This window comes from Bombina bombina, chromosome 10 (genome assembly GCF_027579735.1).
Source record: "Bombina bombina isolate aBomBom1 chromosome 10, aBomBom1.pri, whole genome shotgun sequence".
Classification (NCBI taxonomy): Eukaryota; Metazoa; Chordata; class Amphibia; order Anura; family Bombinatoridae; genus Bombina; species Bombina bombina.
Window position 1 is genome coordinate 214127676 of NC_069508.1, and position 18660 is coordinate 214146335.

The window sequence follows — 18660 nt, forward strand, 5'->3', positions numbered from 1 at the left end:
TGTCCACCAGTTAATAGCCCATAATAAGCCCTTTATTCTTTCTAAGTCTAAGAAAATGGCTTACCGATCCCCATGAGGGAAAAATGACAGCCTTCCAGCATTACACAGTCTTGTTAGAAAAATGGCTAGTCATACCTTGAGCAGAAAAGTCTGCAAACTGTTCCCCCCAACTGAAGTTCTCTCAGCTCAACAGTCCTTCGTGGTAACAGCAATTGATTTTAGTTACTGCTGCTAAAATCATACTCCTCTTTTAAACAGAACTCTTCATCTCTTTCTGTTTCAGAGTAAATAGTACATACCAGCACTATTTTAAAATAACAAACTCTTGATAGAAGAATAAAAAACTACAACTAAACACCACATACTCTTCACTATCTCCGTGGAGATGCTACTTGTTCAGAGCGGCAAAGAGAATGACTGGAGGGGCGGAGCCTGGGAGGGGCTATATGGACAGCTTTTGCTGTTCTCTTTGCCATTTCCTGTTGGGGAAGAGAATATTCCCACAAGTTATGGATGACGCCGTGGACCGGACACACCAATGTTGGAGAAATATTCACGTCTGTTTTGTTATGGTAACGTTTTTTTTTGCTGGATAGAACAGAAGGTGTCTCGGAGATCTAACAGACATGAACGAGGGGCTGACCATAGATGTCATGGGGTTCCACTGACCAATGCAGAATTCACAAAGACTGATTCAATTTTTTTCCTTTTTCAAAATGTCTTTATCATATGTTAGAGTGAGTGGACTGTCTTATTAAGGCCCCCACACCCTTTTTAATTTGTTTGTTCTATAATGTCTTAAATTCATTTTAGTGATGTCAGTACAGAAGACTCACTCTCAACTTAATTCAATGCAATATAGTCCCACTTGTGACCAAATAGCTCCAAAACAAAGCGGCACAGCTGGCGGCTGCTGACCGTTCCCAACATAAGTTCACATTCAGGTCACTGCAATACAAAAAAACAAGAAGGCGCTTTAACGGACCAGTACATCCAGTTCAGAGTGATTTTCACATCCACACACAGAGGACAAATGCAATCAGCAAATCTGGGTGAGTTAGGAGCCCCCAGCTAGCTCACCACGTGGATCCTGAATATATATTATTTATGTGCCCCAGACTAACAAAAGAACTACTTTAAATGGATATAAAATCCCCACAACAACAGAGTATTTATTGCATAGATAAGAAAAATATTAAAAACTTCACTCTCAAGTTGTAGCTGGGGTAAGGGCAGGTACAGCTCTCTCACTTGTGCATTGTATTTAGTTGCAATGTTGTGGACTGTTTTTTTCCTGCTCAGTATCAGTTTCACAAATGGATTTTAATTTATCCCTTTAAAATCGGACTCTGTGCCAAATAGAAAATATCAAATTGAATGGAAACAAGTGATTAATGCACTAGATAATTATTAGACTGCAAATTGCTGTATATAAAACATCATTATAAGTAATTATCCAGCAGACACTGTACTGATGAACTGATTACAAAAAACAATTCTAATTGTGCACGTGAAAAAGCCAGGATCACATTGTACATTATATATTGCTGTTTAGTGGTTGATTTATCCATTAGTAAATATACATCAGTTCTCTTCATGCATTGCTCTTCACTTCCTAAAGAACTGCAATAAAACATACTATTTAATTTCCCAGAGTGCACTTCATTAAGTGGTCAGCCTTGTCACTATGTTCTCATACATAACGTTTGACTTCTGTACTGCCGCTGTGTCTGGGTTTTGAAAAAGTAATCTGGTGATAATGCATAGGGCTCAATGTACTAAGCAGCGTTAGCTTTTGAGACTGTGTGCGACAGGTTCGCAATGTAAAAAACAGCGGTCACGAGACTACTGCTTCTTACAATCCTCTGAGATGGGGTATTGAAATCACCTCGAAACACGCTCACTCAGGGGATTGAAATCACCCGAAACACGCTCACTCAGGGGATTGAAATCACCCCGAAACACGCTCACTCAGGGGATTGAAATCACCCGAAACACGCTCACTCAGGGGATTGAAATCACCCGAAACACGCTCACTCAGGGGATTGAAATCACCCCGAAACACGCTCACTCAGGGGATTGAAATCACCCGAAACACGCTCACTCAGGGGATTGAAATCACCCGAAACATGCTCACTCAGGGGATTGAAATCACCCGAAACACGCTCACTCAGGGGATTGAAATCACCCCGAAACACGCTCACTCAGGGGATTGAAATCACCCCGAAACACGCTCACTCAGGGGATTGAAATCACCCCGAAACACGCTCACTCAGGGGATTGAAATCACCCCGAAACACGCTCACTCAGGGGATTGAAATCACCCGAAACACGCTCACTCAGGGGATTGAAATCACCCCGAAACACGCTCACTCAGGGGATTGAAATCACCCCGAAACACGCTCACTCAGGGGATTGAAATCACCCCGAAAAACGCTCACTCAGGGGATTGAAATCACCCCGAAACACGCTCACTCAGGGGATTGACAGGCCCTTCTCTCACATGGCGGTATTACACAATCAAGCGAGTATGTTATGATGCATCCGGGCAGAGGATGTTTAGGATCCGCTGCCGTTCAATGCAAACCCGTACAGACAGATTCTCAAGTTAAGAACCTGGTCCACACATTAGTTAGTACATGGAACCCATCATATATATTTATAACTGGATATTGCATTGCTTAAGAACTTTATAGAAGAACATTGTTTAAAACCATTTGAAACTACCATTTTATTATCAAAATGTGAATTGTTTTGCAGTCTAAGGGCATACTCCTTGAAAACCCATTCAGTGTATTAATTTTATCACTGATGGTTTGCCTGTTAGTCAGAAATAAATTAGCTAGTGCACTGGTCAAGTAAACGCTGTGCAGAGTTCTACAGGGTCAAGGTTCTGGAAAACTGCAAGATGCACTTCAGCCTTTCTGGGGGAAGTGACATTTTCAGAGTTAAAGTGATGGTAAACTTTAAGTAATCAAAGGCCATATATGTAATCTTTGCTATTAAAAAAAAATGTTTATTTTTTTATTTTTTTTAATCTATCTGGGAAAGGGTTAAATCAGTGCATATAGTAAGGCTTCTATTGCATCGTTATGCCGCCCACTTGGTTGACAATTTTATAGTCCAGCCCCTGTAAAGCCCATAGAAAGCCTAAGTAGAGAGTGAGTGGGACTGCTCTATACATTATAGCACAGCCAAACGAGGAAATGAAGGGGCGGAGGAGGAACAGACAATACCAATTACGATTATAAATCTTTTATTATAAAATATTTATACACTTTAAATAATGATTATGTGGTTTACTTGCAAACTATTATATTTTTCATTGCAGCATTCTTATAGTCTGAAAGTTACCATCACTTTAAATCACAGGAAAAGCAGTCATATTAATTAATGAAAGTATTTTTTACTAACCTTAATTAAAGAACTATAAACACAAAATTTCATGACATTATAATTAAAACAGAACAAAAAATGTTTCCCCCTTTTTACTTTCATAATCAAACTGACTTTGTTCTTTGGTATCCTTTGTTTAGGAGCATATCTAGATATTTTCAGGAGCATGAATGTGCCTGGAACACTATACTGTATTGCTTTTGTTTTGTTATACAAGGTGCAAACACTGCTGCCATCTAGTGTTAAAAAAATGTATTACTGTGACGTAGCTATGGAGTTTTTGTTTTTTTTATTCAGAATAATTGTAACAAAATTCCTGCCATGATTTTGGAGGAAACTGGGTAGAAAAAAAGTAAAACTTAAAGGGACACTGAACCCAATTTTTTCCTTTTTTAATTCAGATAAAGCAGCAACTTTCTAATTTACTCCTATTATCAATTTTCTTCATTCTCTTGCTATCTTTATTTGAAAAAGAAGGCATCTAAGCTTCTTTTTTGGTTCAAGACTCTGGACAGCACATTTTTATTGGTGGATGAATTTATTCACCAATCAGCAAGGACAACCCAGGTTGTTCACCAAAAATGGTCCGGCATCTAAACTTACATGCTTGCATTTCAAATAAAGATACCAAGAGAATGAAGAAAATGTGATAATAGGAGAAAATTAGAAAGTTGCTTAAATCTGCATTCTCTGTCTGAATCACAAAAGAAAAAAATCGGATCAGTGTCCCTTTAAATTTATATAAGCACAATCAGTCTTAAAGGGACAGTAAAATTATAATTAGACATTCATGATTTAGACAGAACATTCAATTTTAAACAACTTTCCAATTTACTTCTATGATTTAATTTTCTTCCTTCTCTTGTTATCCTTTGCTGAAAGGTTTATCTAGGTAAGCTCAGGAGCAGTAAAAAACGTAGGTTCTAGTTGCTGATTGGTGGCTGCATATATATACTGATTGTCATTGGCTTACCCATGTGTTCAGTTAGAAACCAGTAGTGCAATGCTGCTCCTTCAACAAATAATACCAAGAGAATGAAGCACATTTTATAATAGAAATAAACTGGAAAGTTGTATAAAATTGTATGTCCTACCTAAATCATGAAAGAAACAGTTTGGGTTTCATGTCCCTTTAAGTAAAACTTGCCATGATTGTTTATCAGTGACATTAAATGTATTTTCATTTTATCTTTTACTCTCTTTGCCCCAATAGATATTTTCTACTTTCCCCAGAAGCTGATGGTCAGCCGGGGCTCCCGTGCGTCTGTATCGTGCTTCTATTGTGACAAAGGGACTCGAGTTCCAGCCAATGACCTAACATGGTGGCTAAACCTAGCTGAGAAGATACCAGAACATCAGTACACAGTGGTCAATGATTATATCGGCCAAGTTACAATAGAAAACCTCAACACAACAAAGCCCAAGGGGAAATTCCTCTACGATGTGTTACATTGCTGCATAAAAACAGATGAATGTCAGCAGCGTTATGCAGAAATTTATGTTATAGGTCAGTGCAACTTAAAGGGACACTAAACCCAATGTTTTTCTTTCATTCAGCAACTTTCTAACTTACTCCCAATATCAATTTTTCTTTGTTCTCTTGGTATCTTTATTTTAAAAGCAGGAATGTAAGCTTAGGAATCATGAATGAAACAACTTTGGTTTAGTGTCCCTTTAATATTTCTTTATTATTGTTTAGAAGGGTAACAGGAAAATGAAATAAAAGTATTAGATCTGATTCAGCACATGGCAGACGTTTAATGCTAATATATAGTGACTGGCACCTCACGCCACTGGTTCTCATCTGCTGTAGAATCTAAGCATTCGTTTGCATGAATAAACTTTAGGTTCCTCTCTGAGCTTTTCAAATTAAAATAGCGAATTAAAATTAAAAAGTAAAGAAAACTTGTTTTATGCAAATAAAGGGGCCTTTAATTCATTTCATTCAAGGGCACCAAGCCGGATTTACCGCGCGGCTATTGGCTAAGAGGTGAAAGCACCGCCTCTCAAGGAAAACAGCAATCTGCCGTGGGTTACTTAGCAGCTCAGAACGACGATCGTTGAAACAAATAAAGGAGCTTTCTACATTAAGTATCTTATACTTCATGAATGAAAGTCCCCTTTATTTGTTTCAATAGGCGACCCTAGTGTTTCACAAATGCTAGGGCTGACTTTCACTTTAAAGGAATGTTCAACATAAATACATTTCATGCACTTCCCTCTACTTATGGGTGCCGCCATTTTGGAACCTAAGTTTCACTGCAAGTATATGAAGGAGGGTTGCGGCAAATACATCAGCACTGGGATGCAATGAAAGCTAGATGTTATCATGGTGGCAGCCATGATTAGAGGGAGGCGGGGACAGGGCCGGTGAAAGGATTAAACAGGCGAAGGTGCATTTTGACGTCCCCCGCCCCCAGTCCCCACCACAACACCATAAAAACCCTGACTACCACCCACCTCTCTGCCCTCCTCCAGACCACCGCCCTACCAAGTACATTTTATTTCTGCTCCATTAAGATAACTTATTTTTCTTTTACATAAAAAAACATATTTGTGGTTTTGTTAGGGGCTCTAAACAATGGTCATGGTCTAAACAATGCCCTAAAAACGTTCCCTCTGACCCCTCATCCACCCTTACTGCCCATATTGTGCCCACTCAGCTCAGCCACAGTTTATCCTCACTGTCCCCTTGTATTAACCCCTGTCACCAGTAGCCTTACCCACGCCATGTGACCCCATAACACTCACAGTATCACTACCCTGTCTGCATTCTGCATTAATGCAAATAAAGGTTAGAGCAGCAGAAGCACACGACATGTATGTCTGAATGCAAAAAGCAAACTTCCTGCCTCACTATCTATCTATCTCTATCTATCTATCGCTATCTATCTATCTATAGCTATCTATTATCTTTCATCTATCTATCTCTATCTATCATCTATCTATCTATATATCATCTATCTCTATATCTATCTATTTATCTATCTATCTATCTATATATCATCTATCTATCTCTATCTATCTCAATATATCTATCTCAATCTATCTATCTATCTATCTATCTATCTATCATCTCTATCTATCTATATATCCATCTATCTATCTATATATCTATCTATCTATCTCTATCTATCTCAATATATCGATCTCAATCTATCTATCTATCATCTCTATCTATCTATCTATCTATCTATCTATAATCTATCTATCTATCTATCTATCTATCTATCTATCTATCTATTTATCTATCATCTATCTCTATGTCTATCTATTTATCTATCTATCTATCATCTCTATCTATATATCATCTATCTATCTCTATCTATCTCAATATATCTATCTCTATCTATTTATCTATCTATCATCTCTATCTATCTATCTATCATCTATCTATCTCTCTATCATCTATCTATCATCTATCTAGTTATCTCTATCTATCTATCTATCTATCTATCTATCTATCTATCTATCATCTATCTATCTATTTATCATCTATCTCTATATATCAATCTCTATCTATCATCTATTTATCTATCATCTATCTATCTATCTATCATCTATCTATCTATCTATCATCTATCTAGCTATCTCTATCTATCTATCATCTATCTATCTATATATCATCTATCTCTATATATTATTATCTATCTATCTCAATCTATCTATCATCTCTATCTATATATCATCTATCTATCATCTATCTTCTATCTATCTATCTATCTATCTATCTATCTATCTATTATCTATCTCTATATCTATCTATCTATTTATCTATCTATCATCTCTATCTATATATCATCTATCTATCTCTATCTATCTATCTATCTATATATCATCTATCTATCTCTATATATCTATCTCTATATCCTATCTATCATCTATCTATCATCTATCTATCATCTATCTATCATCTATCTATCTATCTATCTATCTATCTATCATCTATCTATCATCTATCTATTATCTATCTATTATCTATCTATCTATCTGGCTATCTCAATCTATCTATCTATATATCATTTATCGCTATCTATATCTATCTCAATCTATCTATCTATCTATCTATCTATCATCTATCTATATATCATCTATCTCTATATATCAATATCTATCTATCTATGTCAATCTATCTATCTATTTATCTATATATCATCTATCTCTATATATCAATCTCTATCTATCTATCATCTATCTTCTATCTATCTATCTATTATCTATCTCTATATCTATCTATCTATTTATCTATCTATCTATCATCTCTATCTATATATCATCTATCTATCTCTATCTATCTATATATCATCTATCTATCTCTATATATCTATCTCTATATCCTATCTATCTATCATCTATCTATCATCTATCTATCATCTATCTATTATCTATCTATTATCTATCTATCTATCTGGCTATCTCAATCTATCTATTTATCTATCTATCTATATATCATTTATCTCTATCTATATCTATCTCAATCTATCTATCTATCTATCTATCTATCTATCATCTATCTATATATCATCTATCTCTATATATCAATATCTATCTATCTATGTCAATCTATCTATTTATCTATATATCATCTATCTCTATATATCAATCTCTATCTATCTATCTATCTATCATCTAGCTATCTATCATCTATATCTATCTATCTATCTATCTATCTATCTATCATCTAGCTATAAGTATTAATCGGTTATTTGTAGAGCGCCAACAGATTCCGCAGTGCTGTAAACAAGGGGGGAGTACAACAAAACAATTATAGGGTAGAGGGCCCTGCCAAGAGTTGCACTGTTGCAGTCAGCTCTTAAGAAGGTGATCTACAAACAGCTGGACTTTTAGGCTTACATGCTAAGGGGGTTCAGGGGATTGCAGTGGAGGAGAGGAACTGGTATTAGGAAAAGTTACCGTAGGTTGTAAGCGTCCCTGAACAGTAGAGTCTTTAGGGAGCTTTTAAAACTAGAAGAGAGTCTTGTGGAGCGAGGCAGCGAGTTCCACAAGATGGGAACCAGTCTGGAGAAGTCCTGTAAACGGGAGTGTGATGAGGTGACAAGAGAGGAGGAGAGTAGGAGGTCATGAGCAGAGCGAAGGGGACGGGAGGGAGAGTATCTGGAGACAAGGTCTGAGATGTAGGGGGTAGCAGTGCAGTTGAGGGCTTTGTATGTAAGAGTGAGAGTTTTGTGTTTGATCCTAGAGGCAAGAGGAAGCCAGTGAAGGGATTGGCAGAGAGGCGCAGCAGATGAAGAGCGACGTGTAAGGAAGATGAGTCCAGCTGAGGCATTTATTATTGATTGTAAAGGAGCTAGGCGGCAGGTGGGGAGACCAGAGAGGACAGAGTTGCAGTAATCAAGGCGGGAAAGAATGAGAGAGTGGATTAAAATCTTAGTTGTGTCTTGTGTAAGGAAGTGTCTAATTTTAGAGATGTTTTTAAGGTGGAAGCTGCAGGCTGTAGCCAAGGACTGAATGTGAGGAGTGAAGGAAAGATCTGAGTCAAATGTGACCCCGAGACATCGGGCATGCGGGGTAGGGGTAATGATGGAATTGTCGACAGTTATAGAGATATTGGGGGTGGAGATTTTGGAAGAAGGGGGGAAAATGAGGAGCTCAGTTTTGGAGAGATATAGCTTGAGGTAGTGAGAGGACATCCAGGAAGAGATGTGAGAAAGACAGTTAGTGACACGGGTTAGCACGGAATGAGATAGTTCTGGTGCAGAGAAGTAGATTTGGGTGTCATCGGCATACAAATGATATTGGAAACCGTGGAACTTAATTAGGGAACCTAGTGATGACGTATAGATTGAGAAGAGAAGGGGACCGAGGACAGAGCCTTGCGGTACTCCGACAGAAAGTGGTGACGGGGCAGAGGAGGCCCCAGAGAAGGCTACACTGAAGGTACGGTTTGACAGGTAGGAAGAGAGCCATGAAAGGGCTGTGTCACAGATGCCGAAGGATTGGAGGGTTTGGAGCAAAAGAGGGTGGTCGACAGTGTCAAAGGCTGCGGACAGATCAAGGAGGATAAGCAGAGAGAAGTGGCCTTTTGATTTAGCTGTAAGTAGGTTGTTGGTGACCTTAGCAATAGCTGTCTCTGTGGAGTGATAGGGACGAAATCCAGATTGCAGCGGGTCAAGAAGGGAGTTTAACGTAAGGAAATGGGATAGGCGTGCATATACTAGTTTTTGAGAAGCTTTGAAGCAAGAGGGAGGAGGGAAATAGGGCAGTAGTGGGATGGGGAGGTAGGATCAAGGGAAGGTTTTTTGAGGATAGGTGTGACCAGTGCATGTTTCATCGATGATGGAAATGTACCAGTGCTGAGGGAGAGATTGAAAATGTGTGTTAGTATAGGGGTAAGGGTAGCAGAGAGAGAGGGGAGCAGCTGTGAGGGGATAGGGTCAAGGGGACAGGTAGTGAGGTGAGAGCGCAGTATAAGTGCCGAAACTTCTTCCTCAGTAACAGGGGAGAATGAACTAAGTTTCGGGTTATGAGGGTTGTGGTTTAGTGAGAGTATTTGAGGGGGGGAGAGAATGGAATTATGTTGAGAGCTGATTTCATGTCTGATGGAGTAAATTTTGTTAATGAAGTGACTGGCAAAGTCTTGAGCTGACAGAGAAGTTGTATTAGGAAGTGGGGGAGGGCGGAGGAGAGTATTGAAAGTGGAGAACAGACGTTTTGGGTTTGAAGAAAGATTAGAGATAAGAGTAGAGAAGTAGTGTTGCTTGTGGAGATTAAGTGCAGAGTAGTAGGAGTTCAAGATTAATTTGTAATGAAGAAAATCAGCTGAACTCCGTGATTTTCTCCAATGCCGTTCAGCAGTACGGGAACATCTGCGTAGGTACCGTGTCAGAGGAGTATGCCAGGGCTGGGGATGAGTGTGTGATTTCCGAGCAGTGGTAAGAGGGGCGAGATTGTCAAGGACGGATATAAGGGTGGTTTAAGGGAATTAGCAAGTTGTTGCTGATCTAAAGAGCTAATGCTTCTGTGAAGTTTGGTGTGAGGAGTAGAAGGTGGGAGAGTTGTAGGAAGGGATGATATGTTGCAGGTAAGGAAATGGTGGTCAGAAAGAGGAAAAGGGGAGTTTGAGAGAGTGCATCGATAGCTAAAGATCAGGTCAAGAGAGTGATTGTCTTTGTGAGTGGGAGAATCAGTCCATTGTGACAGACCGAAAGAGGAAGTGAGTTGCAGAAGTTGTTTAGCACATGAGGCAGTGGGATTGTTAAGGGGGATGTTGAAGTCGCCAAGAATGAGGGCAGGGGTGTCTGAGGAAAGGAAATAGGGTAGCCAGGCAGCCAAGTGATCTAGAAATTGAGTTGCGGAGCCAGGGGGTCGGTATATGACTGCAACACGAACAGAGAGAGGGGAGAATAAGCGAATCATGTGGGTTTCGAATGAGGGAAAAGTGAGGGAAGAGATGGGATGTATTTGTTGAAAGGTGCAACGAGAGGAAAGTAAAATACCTACACCACCTCCTTGTCTATTACCAGACCTAAAAGTGTAGCTGAAGTGGAGACCCCCATGTGACAGAGCAGCAGTGGATGCTGTGTCTAGGGGAGAGAGCCAGGTTTCTGTTAGGGCCAGAAGGTTGAGGGAGCGGGAGATGAAGAGGTCATGTATAGAAGTGAGTTTGTTGCAAACAGAGCGAGAGTTCCAGAGTGCACATTCTAATTTGCATAACTTACCCAGAATTCTCTTGTGCATTGGTAACATTGTATATTAAGTATTTCTGGGAAAAAGCAAGTGGGGAATCTTGCCTAGATGTGTTAATTTCCTATGCAAATATTTACATTGATTTAATTTTGAGACATGGAGGATTTTAATTTCAGTTTTTTTATCTCCCCCCCCCATAATTTTAATGAATTTTGTGTGTATGTATGTATGTGTATGTGTGTGTGTACAGGGAGTGCAGAATTATTAGGCAAGTTGTATTTTTGAAGATTAATTTTATTATTGAACAACAACCATGTTCTCAATGAACCCAAAAAACTAATTAATATCAAAGCTGAATAGTTTTGGAAGTAGTTTTTAGTTTGTTTTTAGTTATAGCTATTTTAGGGGGATATCTGTGTGTGCAGGTGACTATTACTGTGCATAATTATTAGGCAACTTAACAAAAAACAAATATATACCCATTTCAATTATTTATTTTTACCAGTGAAACCAATATAACATCTCAACATTCACAAATATACATTTCTGACATTCAAAAACAAAACAAAAACAAATCAGTGACCAATATAGCCACCTTTCTTTGCAAGGACACTCAAAAGCCTGCCATCCATGGATTCTGTCAGTGTTTTGATCTGTTCACCATCAACATTGCGTGCAGCAGCAACCACAGCCTCCCAGACACTGTTCAGAGAGGTGTACTGTTTTCCCTCCTTGTAAATCTCACATTTGATGATGGACCACAGGTTCTCAATGGGGTTCAGATCAGGTGAACAAGGAGGCCATGTCATTAAATTTTCTTCTTTTATACCCTTTCTTGCCAGCCACGCTGTGGAGTACTTGGATGCGTGTGATGGAGCATTGCCCTGCATGAAAATCATGTTTTTCTTGAAGGATGCAGACTTCTTCCTGTACCACTGCTTGAAGAAGGTGTCTTCCAGAAACTGGCAGTAGGACTGGGAGTTGAGCTTGACTCCATCCTCAACCCGAAAAGGCCCCACAAGCTCATCTTTGATGATACCAGCCCAAACCAGTACTCCACCACCACCTTGCTGGCGTCTGAGTCGGACTGGAGCTCTTTGCCCTTTACCAATCCAGCCACGGGCCCATCCATCTGGCCCATCAAGACTCAATCTCATTTCATCAGTCCATAAAACCTTAGAAAAATCAGTCTTGAGATATTTCTTGGCCCAGTCTTGACGCTTCAGCTTGTGTGTCTTGTTCAGTGGTGGTCGTCTTTCAGCCTTTCTTACCTTGGCCATGTCTCTGAGTATTGCACACCTTGTGCTTTTGGGCACTCCAGTGATGTTGCAGCTCTGAAATATGGCCAAACTGGTGGCAAGTGGCATCTTGGCAGCTGCACGCTTGACTTTTCTCAGTTCATGGGCAGTTATTTTGCGCCTTGGTTTTTCCACACGCTTCTTGCGACCCTGTTGACTATTTTGAATGAAACGCTTGATTTTTCGATGATCACGCTTCAGAAGCTTTGTAATTTTAAGAGTGCTGCATCCTTCTGCAAGATATCTCACTATTTTTTTACTTTTCTAAGCCTGTGAAGTCCTTCTTTTGACCCATTTTGCCAAAGGAAAGGAAGTTGGCTAATAATTATGCACACCTGATATAGGGTGTTGATGTCATTAGACCATACCCCTTCTCATTACAGAGATGCACATCACCTAATATGCTTAATTGGTGGTAGGCTTTCGAGCCTATACAGCTTGGAGTAAGACAACATGCATAAAGAGGATGATGTGGTCAAAATACTCATTTGCCTAATAATTCTGCACTCCCTGTATGTATGTATGTGTGTGTATATGTATGTGTGTGTGTATGTGTGTGTATGTGTGTGTGTATGTATATGTATGTGTGTATGTGTGTGTGTGTGTATGTGTATGTATGTATGTGTGTGTATGTGTGTGTATGTATGTATGTGTATCTGTGTGTGTATGTGTATGTGTATATGTATGTGTGTGTGTGTATATGTATATGTATATGTATGTATGTGTATGTGTGTGTATATGTGTGTGTGTATGTGTATGTGTATATGTAATTATGTATGTATGTATGTATGTGTATGTGTGTATGTGTATGTATGGGGGGTTGTACAATTGATGCTGCTGCTCTTGATTGGATTATTAAAGGGAAACTTTATTTACCAAATATGTAGCGTTAATTAAATATTCCTATTGGAAATATTGATAATTTCCAAACCTACTTCTAAGTCAGCCGTTACGGATTCCCAATCCGTGCTGACAACTGCAGTTGAAACATGGCGTCTTTGGTAAGTACTGCGCATGCGCGAGTTAGCGCAGCGTCACATCCAACGTCACCATCTGCAGATACATTAGGCGAGGAGAATCTATAGAGCAGCAGTCGATTGAGCTGCGCAACTAACGTAAGTATTGTTCTTGTTAACGCTTTGAGAATCGCCTGCCCTAGAATAAACAAGCAAACTATATAACTTAGATACAATATTCAATACAGATGGCCCTCGTTTTACAACGGTTCAATTTACACCGTTTCAGAATAACAACCTTTTTTTCCAGTCATGTGACTGCTATTGAAAAGCATTGAGAAGCAGTGCATTTATTAAAATAGCCAGTAGGTGGAGCTGTCCGCTTGTGTTGCAGCAAAGCCAAGCAAGCTGAAATTAATCAGTTTAACCAGACCTGAGCTATCGAGCAGATTTCAAAGGAACAAGATCTTCCTGTCTATAAATCAGTCCAGATTGGAATGCATAGAAAGAACTGTTTGCAGAAAAATGCAAGTGAAGTCTGTGTTGTGTGATTATATTATTAGGTTTATAATGCTGTTTAGCAAATGTTTTTGTTTATTTAACTTAGTTTAATTATATATTCTGTGTTGTGTGATTATTTTATCAGGTTTATAATGCTGTTTAGCATTTAAAGTCTTCATTTCAAAGCTTTAAAAATAAATGTATTAGGTGTTACTTATGACAATTTTGAGAGGGGCCTGGAACCTAACTCCCTCACTTCCCATTGACTTACATTATAAACTGGGTTTCAATTTACAACGGTTTCGATTTACAACCATTCCTTCTGGAACCTAACCCCGGCGTAAACTGAGGGCTACCTGTACTTAGTTTCTGCTCTATTCCAATTGAAGCGAATTTCCACTAAAGAGAATCCCCCTTGAAACAAACGAGCAAAATATAATTATTTTTAAGCGGCTGGCAATTCTTGATGATAATAGAAGAAAAAATCAGACAATGTTGTATACAATTGGTAATTAAAAAAAACGAGTCAATACTTATTTAATAAATTATAAAATAATAATAAACAATAAAAATATATTTCCATAACCTTGAGTGCTGCAAATATAAAATAAATCCGTAGTAAAAAGTATGAAATTCAATTGCAGGATATACGGTGTTGAGTGCCAAAAAATAACTAAATGCAGAAAACAAAATGAAAAAAAAGTTACTGCTTTAGTTGTTTTTAATCGTGAACAGACAGAACATATTTGGCAAGAGATAAGACGTGTCACGTTACTATCATAAGTAGAAAGTCTGGCTAACAGATTGCATAGATTGTTCCCCCCAATGCGCAAGCGTCAAATGAACTATGATGTGGGTAACTTCGGCTTCTAGGAGTAGCAATGCTCATGCGCGATTTACCAGAATTGATGCGCAGGCTTATTAGGAAGGGTTATGGGGCTAATTATATGCATAGAATCGATCTGTAATTGGTCAAAGTGTTATAATACAGACAATGCCGAAAACGGTGGGCTGGAAAAGGTGACGTCATGGCCGGGTAATGTATATAAAAAATATGTTTTAAAGCTTCGTTTTTTAAAAAATATAGGTTGGTAGCTGTTAATAGATAAACATCATCCAAAATATGTGACTAGTGTGTAATGAAAACGGCAAAAACAGTAATCCTTTAAAGTGACATAAAACCCAAAAGGTTTCTCTCATGATTCAGATGCATTAAACATTTTTAAATAACATTCCAAGTTACTTCTGTTATCTATTTTGCTTCATTCACTTGGTATCCTTTATTGAAGGAGCAGCAATGCACTACTTGGAGCTATCTGAACACATTGGTAAGCCAATGACAAGAAGCATATATGTGCAGCCACCAATCAGCAGCTAGCTCCTAGCTGCTGAACCTACTTAGGTATGCTTTTCAACAAAAGATAACAATAGAACAAAACAGATTAGATAATAGAAGTATTTTGCAAAGTTGTTTATAATTGTATGCTCCATTTAAATTATTAAAGAGTTTTTGTTGGGGTTTCATGTCCCTTTAACTGTGTTCACTTTAGGACCAGCAGTGCTTTGACTTTAACTATGTGTTTGTTTCTGGCGACATCAGAGGCTATGAAATAATACATTTATACGCAATTCTTTTTTCTTAAAGATATCAGCATTAGCATTTTATGTGAAACCAATGGGAACCAGACAGCGATGGTCTGCAGATGGAGCACTGAAAACATCACCGTACCCGCAGGAAGCATTTTACAGTTCAGATATTTTAGGTAAAGTATCGAATGCTGATTAACCCCTTGTCTGCTAAAGACGACTGCAATATAATACAATATAGTCTTTCTGATTTATGGGATGCCAGATCATCAAACCATTGGTTGACAACCCTGACATTCAAGGGGAATTAAAGGGACACTTGAAAGTGATGCAGCATAGCTGTAAAAAGCTGACTAGAAAATATCACCTGAACATCTCTATGTAAAAAAATAAATATTTACCCCAAAATTTCCTAAGTATTCACACCCCACTGTAAAGAGACTTTAAGCAGCCAATCAGAATGCTAGTCCCAGGACTTGCAAGGGTGTGTGCATCTGGCATGTTATTTCCCTAATCAGTTTAAAGAAGATTACTATGTAATCTCACAATATTTCAGCTAAATCTCATAAGAACACAGCAAAGCAAAGTATGACCTCAGCACTGCTGATTGGCTATTTTTTCCCCCAAATTGCAGGTGGACAGTATCTGAAGTATAACTGTTCACACAGCACTTACTCTGGGGGGCTGAAGAAATTGTGAGGTAAAATATCTTCCTTTTTACATAGAAAATCTAAAGAAATTTCCAGCACCTGGGATCAGGGAGGTGTGCAAGGTTCAAGAGTACAGCACAATACCCAAACAAGTATAAATCATAAAAAAAGAACCACTCCTGTTTTTTTCACAACAGGAGTGAAATGTAAATTTTGATGAATTAAAGTGCCCCTGTTTTTAATCGAATTTTTAAAAACCGGGCACTTTAGCATCAAAATTTACATTCACTTAAAAAGCCATTTGCAGATCTCATATTTTTGATCCCTTATAACATTTTTGTGCAATTTTTTTTATCAGACAGTGTTAATGAGTGTAACTGTACTTTGCACTATATTTTTTATGTGTTTTGTGCAAATTTTGTTTTGGAAAACAGTTAACCACCGCTCTGACATTGCGGTAAGGATTAAAGCCTAAAGGGCAATTTCGCGCAAATTAAAATGGCTTGGAAAAACATGATGCGCTAGCATGAATTAGACACACAATGACCCTAAATATAGGCACCTTCTGTGCTGTTTGTCCTGAAATAGACACAAAATGACCCTAAATATAGGCACCTTCTGTGCTGTTTGTCCTGAAATAGACACAAAATGACCCTAATTATAGGCACCTTCTGTGCTGTTTGTCCTGAGATAGACACAAAATGACCCTAAATATAGGCACCTTCTGTGCTGTTTGTCCTGAAATAGACACAAAATGACCCTAAATATAGGCCCCTTCTGTGCTGTTTGTCCTGAGATAGACACAAAATGACCCTAATTATAGGCACCTTCTGTGCTGTTTGTCCTGAGATAGACACAAAATGACCCTAAATATAGGCACCTTCTGTGCTGTTTGTCCTGAAATAGACACAAAATGACCCTAAATATAGGCACCTTCTGTGCTGTTTGTCCTGAAATAGACACAAAATGACCCTAAATATAGGCACCTTCTGTGCTGTTTGTCCTGAAATAGACACAAAATGACCCTAAATATAGGCACCTTCTGTGCTGTTTGTTCTGAAATAGACACAAAATGACCCTAAATATAGGCACCTTCTGTGCTGTTTGTCCTGAAATAGACACAAAATGACCCTAAATATAGGCACCTTCTGTGCTGTTTGTCCTGAAATAGACACAAAATGACCCTAAATATAGGCACCTTCTGTGCTGTTTGTCCTGAAATAGACACAAAATGACCCTAAATATAGGCACCTTCTGTGCTGTTTGTCCTGAATTAGACACAAAATGACCCTAAATATAGGCACCTTCTGTGCTGTTTGTCCTGAATTAGACACAAAATGACCCTAAATATAGGCACCTTCTGTGCTGTTTGTCCTGAAATAGACACAAAATGACCCTAAATATAGGCACCTTCTGTGCTGTTTGTTCTGAAATAGACACAAAATGACCCTAAATATAGGCACCTTCTGTGCTGTTTGTCCTGAAATAGACACAAAATGACCCTAAATATAGGCACCTTCTGTGCTGTTTGTCCTGAATTAGACACAAAATGACCCTAAATATAGGCACCTTCTGTGCTGTTTGTCCTGAAATAGACACAAAATGACCCTAAATATAGGCACCTTCTGTGCTGTTTGTTCTGAAATAGACACAAAATGACCCTAATTATAGGCACCTTCTGTGCTGTTTGTTCTGAAATAGACACAAAATGACCCTAAATATAGGCACCTTCTGTGCTGTTTGTCCTGAAATAGACACAAAATGACCCTAAATATAGGCACCTTCTGTGCTGTTTGTCCTGAAATAGACACAAAATGACACAAAATATAGGCACCTTCTGTGCTGTTTGTCCTGAATTAGACACAAAATGACCCTAAATATAGGCACCTTCTGTGCGGTTTGTCCTGAAATAGACACAAAATGACCCTAAATATAGGCACCTTCTGTGCTGTTTGTCCTGAATTAGACACAAAATGACCCTAAATATAGGCACCTTCTGTGCTGTTTGTCCTGAATTAGACACAAAATGACCCTAAATATAGGCACCTTCTGTGCTGTTTGTCCTGAAATAGACACAAAATGACCCTAAATATAGGCACCTTCTGTGCTGTTTGTTCTGAGATAGACACAAAATGACCCTAAATATAGGCACCTTCTGTGCTGTTTGTCCTGAGATAGACACAAAATGACCCTAAATATAGGCACCTTCTGTGCTGTTTGTTCTGAAATAGACACAAAATGACCCTAAATATAGGCACCTTTTGTGCTGTTTGTCCTGAGAGACACTAAATGACCCTAAATATTGGCACCTTCTGTGCTGTTTGTCCTGAAATAGACACAAAATGACCCTAAATATAGGCACCTTCTGTGCTGTTTGTCCTGAAATAGACACAAAATGACCCTAAATATAGGCACCTTCTGTGCTGTTTGTCCTGAGATAGACACAAAATGACCCTAAATATAGGCACCTTCTGTGCTGTTTGTCCTGAGATAGACACAAAATGACCCTAAATATAGGCACCTTCTGTGCTGTTTGTCCTGAGATAGACACAAAATGACCCTAAATATAGGCACCTTCTGTGCTGTTTGTCCTGAAATAGACACAAAGTGACCCTAAATATAGGC

The 18660-nt window shown here is 38.5% G+C and overlaps 1 protein-coding gene across 1 annotated transcript in view; it reads left to right on the forward strand.

Annotated features, from left to right (window-relative positions):
* The window catches only part of LEPR (leptin receptor), a 484020-nt gene that overhangs the window by 250558 nt on the left and 214802 nt on the right, over positions 1-18660 (forward strand). The window contains exons 8-9 of the mRNA XM_053693687.1: positions 4610-4903; positions 15444-15561. Coding sequence (XP_053549662.1) covers positions 4610-4903; positions 15444-15561 — 412 coding nt within the window. The remainder of the gene's footprint in view (positions 1-4609; positions 4904-15443; positions 15562-18660) is intronic.